At 34.9% G+C, this 16,083-nt stretch overlaps 1 protein-coding gene across 4 annotated transcripts in view; it reads left to right on the forward strand.

The window, feature by feature from the left end:
* Window positions 1–16,083, forward strand: part of LOC139148498 (solute carrier family 12 member 4-like) — a 114,046-nt gene that overhangs the window by 28,593 nt on the left and 69,370 nt on the right. For 3 of the 4 annotated variants that reach the window (XM_070719976.1, XM_070719977.1, XM_070719979.1), the window contains one exon: window positions 13,896–13,999. The exons of the other annotated variant lie outside the window; for it this stretch is intronic. In XM_070719976.1, the coding sequence (XP_070576077.1) occupies window positions 13,896–13,999 (104 nt within the window). The remainder of the gene's footprint in view (window positions 1–13,895; window positions 14,000–16,083) is intronic. 4 annotated transcript variants of the gene reach the window in all.

Here is a 16,083-nt window from a genome sequence, read left to right on the forward strand (position 1 = left end):
ATGCACATATCTAATTTTGAGCAAGCCAATAGAGCTAGAGGTCTGATTTTTGGTATATAGGGATAACTTAGCAATACAATTTTTTTGACAAAATGTCACGTGACCTCGGTGACCTTTGACCTCAAATATACATATTTGTCCATAACTCAGTAACCACAAGTGCTACAGCCTTCATGTATGGTATGATGGGACACCTTATGACGCCACATATTGTACCTCATTAATTATGCGCATATCTAATTTTGAGCGAGCCAATAGAGCTACAGGTCGGATTTTTGGTATATAGGGATAACTTAGCAATACAATTTTTTGACAAAATGTCACGTGACCTCGGTGACCATTGACCTCAAATATACATATTTGTCCATAACTCAGTAACCACAAGTGCTACACCCTTCATATTTGGTATGATTGGACACCGTATGACACCACATACTGTACCTCAACAATTATGCACATATCTCATTCTGAGCAAGCCAATAGAGCTGGATGTCTGATTTTTGGTATATAGGGACAACTATAGGAGAGAAATTTTTTGACCAAATGTCATGTGACCTCGATGACCTTTTACCTAAAATATATGTTTATGTCAATAAATAAGTAACCACAAGTGCTATGTCCTTTGTATTTAGTAGGATGGGAGACCTTCTGACAACACACGCTTTACCTCATTAATTATTTACACATCTAATTCTGGGCAAGCGAATAGAGCTAGAGATCTGATTTTTGTCATATAGGGATAAATTAGCAATATAATTTTTTTTTTCAAAATGTCATGTGACCTCGATGACCTTTGACCTTGATTATACATATATATGCATATCTCAGTAACCACAAGTTCTATACCCTCCAATTTTGATAGGATATTAGACCTTAAGATGTCACATCTTGTACGTCATTTATAATGCGCATATGTATTTCTTGGCTGGCCAATACTGCTAGAGGTCTGATCTTTTTTCCCGATTTAGAACCATAACTTAGACATGCCTCAGTGTTTCAAATTGGGAACAACGACATAGACCTATGTGCCCATAGATCTCAACATATACACTCCAGTGATACTTCTTAATGACCACATTTTCCTGCCCCATCAAGACTAATACTCCTATTACAAGTGGGGACTATGTCATTGTCAATGATTTGTTGAGTTAATTGTTGTATCACAGTATTCGATATATCTAATTCTGTATTTTTTCCATTTTATATTCTGAATAAATACATTAAACATATTTCACTGTCTCCAGTACATTACATTTAAGTATTTTCACTTCATGCACTTTATCCCTTTCACACATGTTCAACTATCTGACCAGAGAACAAACACTAAATAGTCCAGGATGGGAGCTACAGTGTCATTGACGCTATTTTTATGATTGTGTTATTGAATAAAATTGATGTACAGGGATGTCAGCTGCCTTTCATGCAGAGAAGTTTCTCGTAATACAAAGATTAAATTTTCTGAATCTTAGTATGCATCTGAATCCTTTTTCAATAAAGCTGTTACATTTACAGATATAATTAACAGTCCTGTACATTTGTATTTCCCTTTGTGCCCAGTACTTTCAAGTCAAGTTTTATTCTTGTTCTTATAAAACTGAGCTTCATACATTGCCAGGTCAACAATCCATGTAAGGGATTTCTACATCTGTCCATCCATATCCTCTTTGTCATGTACCAACACTCAGACTTCATGTAATCACATTGCAGCGACTGATCATGATAACACAACTATCTCAAATTTAGCTAACTAATTCCAATTTCCATGCATACGTCAGTCATCAACTGCACATACACATCAATACATTATTTTCTGCACCATTTTCCACGTATCTGATGATCAGTATCACTTCACCATCATTTCCAGCAATGATTTTCGCATTCATTAACCAAGTGGGGACTGTATCATTCACAATGACAGGAAGGCAAGCCATACTTTATCAAAGCCCAGGTCTTCAATGATGGAATATAAAATTAGTCCATGTACTTAAATAATGTTAAATTAACAAATAAAAAATAAAAGGTTTATAGGAGGCAACATATAGTCAGTTAAAATGAACATGTACAGTGGTTCAGAGTTGCCACAGAAAATGAGAAATCCATGTACAGTTATTGCCTTGTTCAAAGGTAGAAATACCAGTACTTAAGGTAGCGGTAAAGGCTAGAGCGTCAGTTATAAACTTCAATAAAACTATTAAAACATGAAAGAAGTCAACATTCTCTGTGGAATAAAAAAAACTAGACATTTGGGGTCATAAGCATTGCAGAGTTATAGCCTATTGAAATTTCTGAAAAACTGACCAAATAAGAGGAAGTTGGGGAGTCCTTAGTGTATTAAGTATGGTAGAGGTCCCCTAGCTTTTAAAAAAATGTTTGAAAAGGGAAAGTCATTTTTTACTGTTTTTTAGGAAAGTTTGACAAGGCAGTGCTTGCATTCAGAATGCGTGACTGCTATTATAAATGCATTTTTAGATTCTTTGAGTGTCAAAGAGGTGTCAAAAGTGAGATTAACCAAAAAGACTGCTCTTTGACTTCAAAAGAGGGGTGCAAATATGGCTTGTTTTCAACAATTTTGACAGAAAACAGTTATCCTACATAATTTTATACCAATTAAATCCAACCTTTGAAATGAGATATGGACATGGAATTTTTACAGCCTATTAACAAGGTTACAGATAAGATTTGTACGGCATACTTTTCCTGTATTTGAAGTACTTTTTGAAAAATCACATTTTGAAATTTGAAAGAATTTTTAATAATTTTTTGATATGTTAACCCATGTAAAATCATAAAAACAAATTTCATTTACAAATCCTGCCGTACAAATCTTACAATTAATAGTGTCAACATATTTATAACTAATTTGGTAATATTAATTATTATTAAATTCAAAGATGTAAAAAAATATGAAAAATTAAATTTTAATATTGATTGGTGTCATATTTCAAAATCATGGCTACAAACATACAATTTTTATATCTTTGGAGAAAATATTAACTAAGGGAGTTATCCTGAAAATTTGAACTAAATATCTTGATTCTAACACTTGAAACTTGACATTAACTCTGAGAAAAGAATTGGTGCAAAAATAGCCTTTACCGCTACCTTAAGTGAAATTTATTATTCTGAAATTTGATGCTCACATCATTTTTCTGTCATCTTCTCAAATAATGTCAATTGAATATCACACAATGCCAGTTGTTAATAAAAGGGACTTGCATGTAATTATATTCTTGGTGCTTATCGGATACTGTATTTCATAGGGTCAACAAGTGAGCTCTACTGTCATTTTGATTTTAGTCCAAACCTTCTGGTGTGTCATCCAGAGTACTCTGTATTCAATATTATATCAGCCAATGTTATATTGATATTCAAACTTACAGTACTCATCTAACTTTTCATACAGATCCTATGTGGCTGAGTGAGACTGATTGCACATCCCTTCTGTTACAAATACATGTATATGTGAATTGATAACACAGAGGACAACCAATCACTGTTTACATTGCACTGATACATTGAAGTTTATTCTCTTGATTGATAAATTGATTGATTCATTAAATTTTTGCAATCAGATTCAATCCCAAGTACAGACATGTTGAATTCTTACAATGGAAAATGCACAAGATTGAAAAAGTACTCTAAAAATATGGTCTGTTAAAAGAGTAAAAGAGACCAGATATGAACTGAAAATGCTCACGTGTTTCATTATATGTTGCAGTTATGTGTAAATTTGAACCTTTGCCACATGTTTGCAACTTCATTGAAAGTATTATGATCAACATAATGAACAATATTCACCGCTGATTAATTCTAAAAGGTCATGAAGTAGACAAATATGTAATTAGCTGAAATGAAAATATTAAAGTTCTTTGACTGCTGTCATTGTATCACCACTTTATATAGCAAGTGTAATTACCTTTGGCCAAGTCCTTCAAGCCATATATGCCGAACTGTGAAAGCTCATTAGATATGCAAATTATAAATTAGCTGACATGAAAATGTGAAATGACTTTCGATATTGTTTTAAGCTGGTATAATCATCTATGTACATAATTAAGCATGTTTGCCAACTTTGATCAAGTGAATCTCAGAGGAAAGATCATCGAAAATGCAAATTAGGAATTGGCTGAAGAAAAATTGCTTAATGACTTTCAATAATGCTGTATCATAGTATCTTTAATGTGTATAGCAAGTTTCATCAACTTTGGTCCAGTCTGAGTCAATTCAGATATATATCCCTAATTAGCAAAGTTCATTAAATATGTAAATAAAGCTTTGGCAGAAGTAAAAATGCTTAACGATTTTTAATATTGTTGTATCATAGTGTCTTCAATATATGTAGCAAGTTTTGTCAACTTTTGTCAGATCAATTCAGATATATATCCCTAATTAGGAAAGTTCATTAAATATGCAAATTAGGAATTAGCTGAAGAGAAAATGCTTCATGAGTTTCAATAATATTGTATTACTTTGTCTTTAATGTACATAACAAGTTTCATCAATTTTGATCTAGTCAATTCAGATATATATCCCTAATTATGAAAATTCGTTTAATATGGAAATTGGGAATTGGCTTGAGTAAAAATGTCTTTTAACTTTCAATAATGTTATATCACAGTATCTTTGATGTATATAGCAAGTTTCAATAACTAAAATCAAGTGAATTCAGATATATGTGCCTAATTAGGAAAGTTCATTTAATATGCAAAATCGGAAAATGCTTAATGACTTTCAAGAATGTTGTATCATACTAGCTTCAATACATGTAGCAAGTTTCATCAACAATGGTCCAGTCGATTCAAATATATATCCCTAATTGGCAAAGTTCATTAAATATGTGAATTGGGAATTGGGTTAAGTTAAAATGCTTAACGACTTTCAATAATGTTAATCATAGTATCTTCAATATACATACATGTACCAGTTTTGGTTAATTTTGATCCAGTCAAATCAGATACCGGTATATATCCCTGATTAGGAAAGTTCATTAAATATGCAAATTAGCAACTATCTTTCATGTCACCCCTTAATGCTTCCCACTGCTGATATATCTTGGTGTGATCAACATTTGTAGCAATTCGCATTAAATTGTGTGCAGTCGTTTTTAATGTATATCCGTTTTTTCTAAAATCATTAATTATGCAAATGAGCAAAAAGTATGCAAGCCACACCCACCAAAAACTAATCAGTTCTTGCCATTTGCAAACTCAATCTATGTACCAGATTTGATTCTGATCTGATCAGCGTTTTTGAGATATCTGACCAACAGACAGACAGACACACAGACACACAGACAGACAGACATCGCTGAGACATATGCTCACGTGTGTAAACACGTGAGCAAAAAATGAATACTGGAATTCCTAAAATCAGGACACAGATAAGATAAGAAATTTACCTTTGATAATTGAAAAGAGCATACAGCATAAAACCTTTCTTAAATCTTTGTGTAGGGCACCCAGGCATAGCATATGTTTTTGAATGGTGAGTCTCAAATGAAAACGGGGTTTATCATGTATTTCAACTTGTCAGTATCAATACAATTTTGGAGAAAGAAAGAATGACACAATTTCTCTCCTTTCCTGCAGTTTATTGATACTAGTTTTAATAGATTCTTGATATGACTTTGTAGGAAAAATCATTGTCATTCCTCTCTTTTGGACCTGATTAAAGAAAGGTTGACTAATCTACATGTAATGTGCGGCCATTATGCCACAAAAGACATGCTTATTGCACCACAGGTTTTATGATGTATAGTAGAAGGTGTTTTGTGCTCAACTCAGATCTTTTAAGAAGGGTAAGGAAATACAGACATACATGTATCAAAGCTTTGCTATAAATGTGATCAATGTGATTGAACTATGAGATTATCATTTATCATAACTTGGACCTTTACCCTTTCTTTGACTGTTCGGTTTATGAGGATTTGGACATCTCTGGTTTGTCTTTCGTAAAACAAATCTGGTGTTTTTCTGAATTCAGTGTCCTCCTCCTTACTTACCTATGACCATTTACACGTGTAATTTACTGCCTGCTGCATGGAGCTGTTGTAAAGAAAAGAGTCAGACATAGTATCGTCCATGAATTTATTTGTCAGGGCTTGTGGTGTCAAATTATTTATCATTATGATAAGTAATAAGGGACCGAGCCATGAACCCTGTCAGCTCTATGGACTTCGGTCAAGTCTATGACCTCTTGTCCAAGTATGACACGTTGCCTGTCACTGAGAAAGGGAGCTATCCATTGAGACATTTGTCTGTTTTTAGCTTCGCTGTCTGCAACACAAAGCTTATCAGATACTGGTAAGTGGGTGTTCCAATCTTATATCTTCTTTCGTCAATCGGCGTTGTAAAGCATTTTAAAAATCCTCTGAAATCAGTGGAGGGGCATAAACCGGTACATGAGCAAGGGGCTTGTACTTGAATCATTACGGTATTACATGTACCGGTAGGTAGGTTCCTTAGGATGACCTTCATGAGATTTGTTAAAATTGTCTCAAAATTTGCGTATTTGTGTTTTTCAAGGCAATTATTCCACTCTTTGGTCAAAAAATTTTCTTCCACAAAATCACTTGTTGGATTGCTGTGAAATTTGGCATGCTGGCTTTTAGATAATCTTGGTTAGATTTTGTTCAAATTGTGTGAAAAGTTGTATATATTTTTGGGCAAGTTTTCCTATTTGGGACCAATAATCTTCTCTGAAGCTGTTTGTTTGTTTGCTTTGAAACTTAGCATTCAGGTTGCTAGGGTAAACTTAGTCTGCTTACTTCATATTGTGGTGAAATTTGCATTTTTGTATGTTTTTGCAACTTTTTATTAGCTCACATTTGGTGTACCAATGTGAGGCTATCGTATAAGCTGAATCAGTTCATTTGCATCTGATTTGCATGTCTGTATGTCTGTATATTTGTGGGTATGTGCGGATGTATGTCCGTCACACACAAAGGCTCCCATACCGCCAAAGCTACCATCTCAGTATTTGGTGTACAGGTAGATGCAGGGGTTGAGATGTGAATTTGTTCAAATGAACACATCAGTGTCAAAAATGTGCAAATGAGGTAAGAAAAAGTGAAATCCTGCAAATGTGCAGGAAGCATGCCAGTGAGAAACAGGCAAACTCCACTGATCTTGACTCATTTCCTGTCATTGTTTATGAACTGTTACATATTAACAGACCAGCTGCAACCATAGACAGTAGATGGGGAAGACCGTTTATACTAAACTAAGAGGGGCTTGTTTCTGCTATGCATGTTGCTAAAGTTGACCTCCAGTACCTAAAGTTAGACCTTAATTACTTTTGTCATTCTTGTTTTTCTGGTTTATATATTTCTTGTTGTTTTTCTGGTTGTACTGTGCAGAAATCATTGCCATAACATCAACGTAGAATTTTCCTCCACTGAACAGATAGAAACAACATTTATTGTTGATCATTGGTAACCCATACTGGTATGTACCAATTCTGATCAAATTTGAGCGACACCGTATAATCGCGGTATTTTTCCTATTTTTGGTCAAAAAATCATATTCTCTAAAATCACTTGCCCTGTTTGTTCAGAACTTGGTTAGGAGGTTTCTTTGGTTGACTTCAGTCAGGAGTTTTCAAATCATGACGAAACGTATACTACTGTATTTGTTGATCAATTTTTCTGTTTTTTTTCCAAACTTCCAAAAAATTTCATCTAAGAATCTCCTTGTTTGATTTCTTTGGTATGCAGGTTCCTAGGGTTGACCTGACTCAGATTTTTTGAAATTATCAGAAAACTTGTGCGCTTACATTTTTGGCAATATTTGGCAGTTTTGGTGAAGCAAAACATTTGTCTCTACAATTGAAGTACGATTAAATGTTATTACTTAGGCAAAGTGCTCCACCTATGACGTGCCTCACCAGCAGCCAGCAGTCACAGCCGGCACTGATGAACACAAGTGATCACTGGTTAGACTCTTTCCCATCTCTCCCCACCCCCCAAAAAAAAAATAATCTACTACATATTCTGAAGTTTGCTGCAGATTTGCAAGTATGTCTCATGTTCATTAGTATTACGGTAATTGACAAACCAGCCCACACCTACATGTACTATCTAAGTTACTGTAAATATCACAGTGGGGCTGAATTGGCCGCAAGGTCACTCATTTTAATAAGAATATTGTGATGGATAAGGTTAAAAGCTTTGGAGCAATCTACCGGTAGTAGAATTGATAGATAAATATCTGCCTAACCGACAGGTTAGGAGGTATACCAATACAGATACAGTACCCGTACCTTTTCATCTTGCTAAAGGATTTTTTTCACAATGATGGACCAACATTTCAGGGCTCGAAATTAACTTTTTCCCCTGGTAGTCCAATTGTGCTACCATTTTCTGAAGTTGGTAGCCCAGTGACAAGGTCTGGTAGCCCATGTTTGAATGAAGATTTTTTTTTGTAATTCATAATACTCATGTTGACACGTATCAGATGAAGTCGGCCAAGTCGAGTGTTGGGTTTAGTACTAGGGACGCTATTTATTATTTTGTGTTTAATTGTGATTGATACATTGTGATTAAATAACTACGAAAATGAATTTTCATTGGCCATCATTTCCCGAGCCTGTCATCAAAGTACATCAGTTCAGATAATGATATTTCATTGAAAGTTTGTCGCAGCAGATTCGACTGCACTGTCGCCTTTCAATTTGTATGACAAAGTCATAGTCTGGCCTTTCTGTGTCCAGCTGGATTGACTGTATCAGCGTCGGTCATCTCACAGCGATCAACATCATGTCGAACTAAGTAATTCCATGTCCAAAGCTTTGGTAGTCCGTGTGGCCTACCATTTCATGGGTTTTGGTAGCCCCAGGGAAAAGTTGGTAGTCTGTGGACGTGGGACTACCGCTAATTTCGAGCCCTGCATTTACCTCGACTTAACTTGAATGTGTCCATTTTTAACCACTCATTCCATTCACTCTTTCAACTTGTGTAATCTTGCATTGCTACATTTTATTTCAATTACATCTTTATATTCAAGTTTACATGTAGATCCATTGTATTGACATTTGCAAGTTGTGCAGTTTTAACAATGCATACGTTAGGAGGAAGCTAGAACAGCAATCTTGATCAGTCAATGGCTTGCATAAAGATAAACATAGGGCCAAAGTCCCTGAAGCTACTATAGACATGGATACAAAATTAAGTATTTCCTGACTGTATGAAATTATCTCACTAAGGTCATCCTAGGGACCTGTAAACCAAATATTAAAGCTGTCTGACCAGCGGTTTTGAAAAAACAAGCGACTCAACAGTTGACAGAGCTCTGCCGTGTTATGTAGAGAATAACCTTTTGTGACACATGTATTGATGAAGAAAGTGGATATCTTTGATAGCTCATTTCAGGATGGCCTGACCAAAAATGGAGAAAAATTCCGTAAAAATACAGATTTGCATATTTCATCAGACTGTATTAGTCTATAATAGCAAATAAATGAGAGTTAATTACATTCTAATTAAAGTAAACAAGACTTGCTTAAATCAAGATTTACGTCATAAAAAAACAGCATACATGTATCTGTCAGGTTATAAAGAATCTTGAGCTGGCTATCTTTCAATATCAGTATTTTCATTCTATTAATCAAGCACATTTTAACTTTCAAATTAACATTGTAAGTAAGTTCTGTTGAATAAGTTGAGACTGTACATACTCAGAGAAAGCACACTAAAGAGACAAATCTTTGAAACTTAAGAAATTCAAGGTCATCAAAAGCATTATAAGGAATCATGTTACACTTTCATTGCACTGTTTACACAGATTGCATAATTGCTATAAATAGCACATGAGGAATCTTACAGCCCAGCTTTACCATAAAAACCCTATCACTTTGACCACTCTTTTAATTGACCACTCTATTTTTTTCCTCAAAAAGTAATTTTATTTTGTCCTTACCAAGTCAACCATAAATGGAAATTAGAACTTTCTGCTATCTCTATTTATTTGACCACCCTATCATGACAAACTATTTTGAGTAATTTCTTTTAGATAACATAAATCATGGTTCAGAATATATCAAAGTTGGGATTCAGGAAAGTTGCCTTTACATGTTTTAATCCTCAATTCACTATGAACTGTCAAAAAAAGTTGAACTTTCTGATAATTCCACACTAAAATTATCTTGGCTTTTATGATTTCCTAATTAACTCAATTATTTAAAATCATATTAATTATTTTTTTCTGGGTGAATTGATAGGGTTTATACAGTACAAGAATTACATACAATGAAAGTCAAATTTTGACCAAAAATGACAAAAAAATTCCTTAAAAGAACACATTTGCATATTTCATCACAATTTGAACAAATCTAAGTTGGCTTATCCCTAGGGACCTGTATACCAAATAAAGCTGTCTGATCAGCGGTTATGAAGAAGAAGATTTTTTACCAAAAACACCTTTTTTGGCATTAATTTGCCCATTTTCAACATTATCAAAAAATTAATAAAAATAGTTTCTCAAAATCATATTTTTCATCTACACAACAAATATCAAATCAGTAAGTACTGCAGTCCTCAAGATATTTGAGTGGACTGACGCCTCACAAACGGACATAGATACATACATACATACATACATACATACATACATACATACATACATACAGACTGACGCCGGACGCCGGACGGATACCCATCCCAATAGCTTCTATAGACTATATAGTCTACAGTAGCTAAAAACAGGATTGCTATCAGTAACCATGGTGAAACCATGATAGAAAGAGGAGATACTTCTTACTCAAGTTTCTTATGGTGGAGCTGCACGTTGCCAACACAGGTTTTTCAAAGGAATATTTCTAATCTAAGATGACAAGGAAACCCCCTCATACTAGATATTTTCAAAAAGCAGAGAATCTATAGTTTAGTATGGTAGCAATACATGTAGTTTACTCAAAGGATGAAGTAGGTGTATATTTTGGGCAAAAAACCTCAATTCTGGTATTAATGATAAAAAATTAATTTAAGTCAAACACTTGACTCTATTTTCTAAAATGGAATATTTCACTTGACAGGAGAGAATATGTAGGAAAAAACAAATATTTTATTTTGCATTATCTATTCTCATATATCTCATTATAATATCTCATTACACATATTTCCGTATGGTAAAACTCATGTGTGCCAGGCCAGTATGGTACCGGCGCTACACCAGCATCTATTTGACATCCATGGGAATCAGTGCAGGAGTAAAATAACGTCGGTCGGTAGTGTATGGATTTCATAGCGACATGATCACCGATTTTTGGAAGCACATACAGAATGAGGCTTGGTTGGATTTTCGCACTTCCAAACTTTCGTTTAGGCAGGGGGGTTGAGGAAAAATGCGCTGAGTTTTGTTTACCGTGCACGTTTTAATTATCCACGGCCCCTGAAGGTAATATGTGCCTCAAAAGTGAAAGACTTTAACTTTTGCTGAAACTTTCCTCAAGAAATATTTCAACCATTCTCTTTCAAAATCAAGAATAAAAATCTGGGGTCACTGTGCAAATTTTGGATCTAAGGAAACAAATAACCCAAGATATACCGATGTGTGAAATTCAAAATGGCTACCATCCCTGTGTTAATTCTACCAGTAAAAATATTCAGATTTAGAAAAACAAAGCTGACGAAAAGTTTTCTTGCACCAAGAGCTTTAAAATGAACCCCCATCAGGAGAGAACTGTAAAAGTTTAAGAGTATGAATGTCTGTCCCCTAGGTGCATTCTACCTTACAATCATGATTAGCAAAATTAAAATGCCTCTTATTCAAACTATAAGAATTTAATAGTCAAAAAAATAGTTGTGTTGTCATATAGCATTTAAAGAACATAATATGAAAATTTCAGAAAATTTGTTCCATCCAGAGTGGAGTTAAATTCTTCTGAAATCTTGAAAGAGAAAAAAGAAGCCAGGAAATCGGACCATTTGCATACATTTGCATAAATAAACAATTCTTTGTCAAGCAAATTTAGTCAGCTTGACAAGCTACCGCTAAAAGGTGAACCTTACCAATATTTTAATCTTGTTTGAACAAATTAATTAAAATTGAATGAACATTTGCAAAAAAGTGATTTTGGATTAAAATATACTGTGTTGGGTGCAGTGCCTCCTTAACATAATAGAAGATTATACTGTTAGAGTGAAAACAAATACAGCACATTTCTCTTTATAAAAGTCCCCAAATGCATTTATCAGAGACAAATAGACAAAATAAATGAAAACAGTAAAAAAGGTGAAAATTCATATTCATGTTGAAAAAATACACCTTTCAGTGGAAAACATTTCCATATACCATTTTCAATATTGTTTCTTATTACAGTTTTTAAAATTTTGTATAAATTTATCCTGATTATGGACTTCAACATACTAAGTACTTCATTTCCATTGATATTGTATAATGTGAAATTTTACTGTTTTTAAATTGTAATTGTATACCGGTAATTACATTTTTTTTATTGCGGACACCAATTTGTACCGGAGACTAACTTTGATAAGCCCCTATCAATTTCCCTCACAATCTTCCAATATCCCTAGGCAAACACTCAAGTACTTTGGTGCTGTTGATGATAATTCTAAGTGTTCCATCTCTTATGATACTGGTAGACTGATGAGCCACTGATGAGCCTCTTTGATGCTAAGCTGTTCATTTTTTCTGTCTAAAATTGTAGTATTTGCTTCAATTTTATATTATACGTAATATTTTTGAACAGTCATCAAATCTTGCTATGGCAACGGGGCTGTATCCAAACAAGTTGGATATTCAGCATTATTATAGGATATTTATATCGGAGAGGGTTGCCTTCCAAGTACAGGCACTGGTAGATTCAGAAAAAGCATACATGCCATTCAATAATTGGCATTAACTCAACCTTTATGGATCCAGCTACATTGTTTTATTATCAATGGTTTGAATGTATGCAGTGCACTTCAAAGCTGCCATTTTGTTTTTACTGTCTCACACAGTATAAAAAGAACTTTGCTTGTTTGTGATCACAAAAAGTACAACAAAGAAGGGAAAGAAAAAAGAAAAAAGATGCGTTATGCTAGCAACTTGCCAGCCAAGCTAATGGTAATACAACTTCAATATACTGTATATGCTGTAATGATGACTACAAGTTACTAAAATTATTGTTTTGATCCTGAAATAATTTAGTATATGAAGAGTTATGTCGAGGACAGTGATGTCAAGTGCTGATGCGTCATTTGCAATATGATGAGCACATTTTGCTTCAGTTTGCTCGGTGATTCATTTTTTCCTCTGTACTTCATCAGCATGATTTTCTTTACAAAGATGGAACAGTAAATTTATCAAAAAAGATTAAGCTAACACTGAATGAATTAAATTATTTATACCAGTAAATTAAAGAGCGAAAAAAAATATGGTTTTGGTAACTGCATTTACTGTATGACACACATATCATCATGACTTTCCATCAAAAGTAAACCATGTTTCTTTTTCAAGCATTGTTCTGTTATGTCCTTATATTTCTACTGGATTAGTATTTCAGAAAGACTCATTTTAGAAAGGTCTCATCCACTGAACCATAATGCAGGCAGTTTACTTCAATTTGTGAACATTTAAAATGGCATGGTTAAATCTGCCTTGAGGGGATGTAAATCCGTTTGGATGTGCATAATTTGTGTCAGTTAAGCATCTTTGAAGACCGTACACATTGATCTGTTAGTGTCCCAATTTCCTCACAGTTTCCGGTAACACTTCTTACAGTTGAGCCATCTCTTTGATGATCTGTCTACTTTGAAGTGTTCTAATAGGCTATTATACATGACATACAACCCACAGATCACTTGGAGAACAATTTTAACATGACATTTTGGCTTGTCAGATGTCTTCTCACAAGTTAACTTACAGTATATTGTTTATCCATTTGATGCGTTTCAGGTGAGAATGGCCGTGAATGCAGTGAAACATCGCCATTTATGGGTGATAGTGATGTGGAGAAGGCTGAAGATCACCCGTCTGAAAAGAACCTTGCACTATACGAGGTAAAAACCAATAAACAAATATAAAAAAAAAATCTTGTTCATCGGATTTTTTGGACCAAGTTCCAGGAGCGGCGAGCGAAATTTTTTTTTTTAGGCCGAAGGTAAACACGGTTCTCTGGCATTTTTGCACAGATGCAGACAAGTACAGCAAATCACTGAAATCCAACAATTCAGTATTGTCCTTTAATATTGCCCTGGTGGGACCTAGCATCTGAGTTTTTTTATTTTACTTTGGCCCCATGTTTTGGCCTCTTTACCACTGTCTCTACACATTTTACACAATGGTCTAACAACACTGTACTGTGATCGGAGTGAAGTTATATGGTCATCATTCAGAAGGCTGTCTTGTACTCCACAATAGAAATAGCAAGCTTCAAATGATACTGTTGTTGCACTGTAGTAAGTTGTTTCCATTGGACTGGTACAGGCCACAGCTTGGCGTACAACAACATCACTGTGGAATTCATGGTTGCATGGGAACAGGGGCTGGCCACAAATATAGCTGTTGTCCTCCTGAACTCTGATCAATGCCGCCATCAGAAGTTTGTGGTTGCTCTTGTCAGTTGCTGACTGCAAAGTTTCATTCAGGCTTGGCCTGTGTTCATCTGTTGTCTGTGCCCCATAAACCTGTAATATTATTAAAATGTGATATTTTAGAAAAAAAAGAGACTTGATTTTTTATATATCTTGACAAGTTAATCAATTCTGGCATTCATAAAAGGAACATTTGTTTTCTTACAAAATGTGCATTCATTCAGAAAATATATTTTTACCAATACAGTATCAGTAAATCAGCTCAAATAAAAAGAGTCATAAAATTGTCACAGGTAGACTAAACATGTATATATACACCATCTCAGTTGTAGGGGGACAAATTCCTAGAACCAGGTGTACATATACAGACAATCCTAAAATACAATAAACAACAGATGTCACACACCTCAGAAAAAAGGCTTGTAGTGGTCCCAAGTGTCATCTGGCATTGGATCTGACAGACTATCTCTCACTGCACACACTGTTCTGGTCGCGGTAGCCATGTCTAATTTGTTCCAGCCTGCACCTAGTTCGTCAAACAGCTGAATAATATCATTGTAAAGAACTTGGGGACGTAATAGCTTGTGGGAAACATCTATTTTGTCACGCAGACCGATTTCAGTAACAGTGGACATCATGATCGAAAACGCATTTTGAATGTGGCCGCCAGTGTCAGATAGCGCCGTGGCGGAAGTAGGCCTAGATGGTATGGCTTCGTGTGCACGTTGACTGTCTGAGTTAGACACATTGAACACTACAAACTTCATGTTGAACTCGCTGCAGACTGACACCTCAGATCGTACTTTAACATCGACGCAACCATGTGTTTTGTCATTGCCGTAAATTTTTATACTTTCGATGCAGTTTTCATTCAATCGGATGCACCGTCCATCTGCTGTCACGATCTTGTTGAACAAATCGCCGAACGTAATATCAGGACAAACACAGAATAGCGTCTTTGGAACTAACTGTTGGCCATCACGTCGAATGTTGGCGATCAAATTAATACTCATGATGTGACATGTACTAACCTTTACAAAACGAGGAAATTTCTGGCCAAATCGACCCACTTTACGTCGTGATTCGCCAAATTCAGACGTCACAACAACGTGTTGGCGGTCAAGTATCCAAACACGTACACGTCGGAAGTCTCATTCAAAATCCCGTGCCCGCGAAAACCCGACAAAGTGTAGGGCGCCACCAGCGGCAGTACTAAAAATATTTGTAATGCGGAAGTAAGAATTTGCCGCGATCAAAAAAAAAAAATTTCCAAATATGCCAAAGTAGAAGCGGCGATTCCGATGAACAATTTATTTTTTCTTCCTGGCCTAAACAACAATACACAATACATGTAATAAATTGAACTACATGTACGTACGGGTATTGTAGAAACACTCATTGTTAGGTAGAATCATAGACACTTTTTTTACCATACCGGTAGAATTTGATATACTGTTACATCATATCAGATATACATGTACCCTGGTAAACAGAAAGATCTGAAGGCTAAGATTGTGCCAAGGAAGTTATCAATCTCAAAACGTGTGATT

Source organism: Ptychodera flava, chromosome 13 (genome assembly GCF_041260155.1).
Source record: "Ptychodera flava strain L36383 chromosome 13, AS_Pfla_20210202, whole genome shotgun sequence".
NCBI classification, from domain to species: Eukaryota; Metazoa; Hemichordata; class Enteropneusta; family Ptychoderidae; genus Ptychodera; species Ptychodera flava.